Raw genomic sequence first — 2,159 nt, 5'->3', positions numbered from 1 at the left:
TATGTATTCTAAGAACATTTTCTGCCTAATTTATAGCCTCAGCCCAAACTTGCTACTGTAGCAAAATCGCGTCCACGAGGGCGCGATTTCACAATTTATTCTCAAATAGTATCCTGGTAGAAGCGATTTTATACTATTTGGTCAGAAACGTCAAAAAAATTATTTCTTACATGACCTACTGTAGCAAAATCGCGTCCACGAGGACGCGATTTCACAATTTCTTCTCAAATAACATCCTGGTAGAAGCGATTTTATACTATTTGACCAGAAACGTCAACTCGAAATAATTTATTCCGGGACCTAAAAACCCTAAAAAGCCTGAACCTTAAACCCTAAAAGCCAAAAAAACCAAACGTGAAAAAAACGTCAAAATCACGCCCCCAGGAACGCGCTACGTGGCAGGACATCACGTCCATGTCAGCGTGACCTGCTGACGTGGAAGGAAATCGCTCCCTCAAGGACGCTATTTCCTTCCACTTCAGCAGGTCGCGCTGACGTGGACGCGATATCCTGACACGTACCCTGACATCGTGCTGACGTGGACGCGATTTCCCGGAAAATGGCCCATTCCGGTAAATAATCAAAAAATTGGCCCATTTCGATAAATTTTTAAAAAAATGGATTTTTTTGGTAAATTGCCCAACAAAGACGGACACCAAAACAAAAAAGAACAAGGAGGAAAATCTTACAAATCTAGGAGCAAATTTTACACGCGTTATCTTGCTACCAGTGGACATTTTAAAAAAAAAAGACACAAAGGGTCAAACCTAAATTTTTTGAATCATTCATGACTAAATCAGGGATATTCATCGGACAATCCAAATTAAAAGTCAAATTACAATTTTTATTCATGGGTATTTTACAAATATGATCCGCAATCCTATTACAACTTCTATTGGCCTATATTATTTTGGGCGAATTAAAGTACTCCAACAGCTTACAAACATCATTTATGTGGTGGCCCAACAAAGTAATATCTTGACCTCTATTTGTCCGTATCAATGACGCTAGCACCTCCTCCTAGAACAAAGCCGTCCGAATCACGAGCAAGCATCCCATAACCCATCTTCTTCATCAACACAGTGGCATCAAAATTAATCTTCAAAGTATCATAAGGGGGTTTCGCCCATTTCTTTTCAGCAGTAATCACAGGCAACAGAGGCTTGTTCAGTAGGTTATGAATACGAAAATCATGGCATAAGGTCACAACTCTTTCCCAAACCACTTTGGCTTCCTCCTCTTTACCCTGGAAATATAAATTATTTCTATTGTTCCAACTGTTCCAAAGGGTGGTGATGAAGTTAGAGGAAACTTTTTGATCCAGTACCCTCGTTACGTATTCAACCCAGTCAATACACTGTATATAATCACCAACGAGAAGGTTATTGTTTAGGCCCCCTAAGACAAGGATTTCGTGAGCAATGGGGCAGTCTTTCAATGCATGGATAAGAGTCTCACTACAAGCACCACATCTAGGGCATTCACTCTTAAACTCTCGACGAATGGTGGATATTTTCTCATAGGTAGGCAAAATGTCATGCCCCACTCTCCAGCAGAAGATGCAGATTTTAGGTAATGTTTACAGGTCCCAAATAGTTCTTCAGAAGATGCGGTAAGGGCCATAGCCAACTTGCTTAACGAGCATCCACAAGTACACTGACTTTGAAGTATAAAATCCATGAGGGTTGTGAAACCATACTCTTCGATCGTTAGGGCCATTAGCAATAATGGGAGTTTTACAAATCTGCTCCCCCATGTTTTTGCCATAAATATCATTCACCCTATTTTTATTCCAACCCACATTATTAATGTTCCAAAGATCACGCATTTTTTGTTCCTGAATAGGCAGTTTGCTCGGACAGATTGAATCACCGGTCAACCACTCAAAGCCTCAATTATCTCTCCGAATATCAATGCTATTCCCACCGCCTACCATCCAACTGAAGCCATTTTTTAACATTCTAGTAGTCATGGCAATGCTTTGCCAAGTGTATGAAGGCTTATCAATACACTTGGGTTGAAAGATGTCACCATTAGGAAAATATTTAGCATTCAACACGTGGAAACACAATGTGTCTTTGCATGTGTTTAGCCGCCACATCTGTCTACCTAAGAGGGTCAAATTAAACAGATGTAGGTCCCTAAACCCGAGACCCCCT

The 2,159-nt window shown here is 40.5% G+C and overlaps 1 protein-coding gene across 1 annotated transcript; it reads right to left on the bottom strand.

The window, feature by feature from the left end:
• Nucleotides 1-985: 985 nt before the first annotated feature.
• Nucleotides 986-1,756, bottom strand: LOC121214551 (uncharacterized). Its single transcript, XM_041088321.1, has 2 exons — nt 1,662-1,756; nt 986-1,547 (listed from the first exon to the last, which is right to left on the bottom strand). Exons 1-2 carry the CDS (start codon nt 1,754-1,756, stop codon nt 986-988), a joined length of 657 nt encoding a protein of 218 aa, XP_040944255.1.
• Between the last annotated feature and the right edge of the window lie 403 nt (nt 1,757-2,159).

Source organism: Gossypium hirsutum, chromosome D02, assembly GCF_007990345.1.
Source record: "Gossypium hirsutum isolate 1008001.06 chromosome D02, Gossypium_hirsutum_v2.1, whole genome shotgun sequence".
Lineage (NCBI taxonomy): Eukaryota > Viridiplantae > Streptophyta > Magnoliopsida > Malvales > Malvaceae > Gossypium > Gossypium hirsutum.
This window is presented reverse-complemented; position numbering and strand designations above follow the sequence as displayed.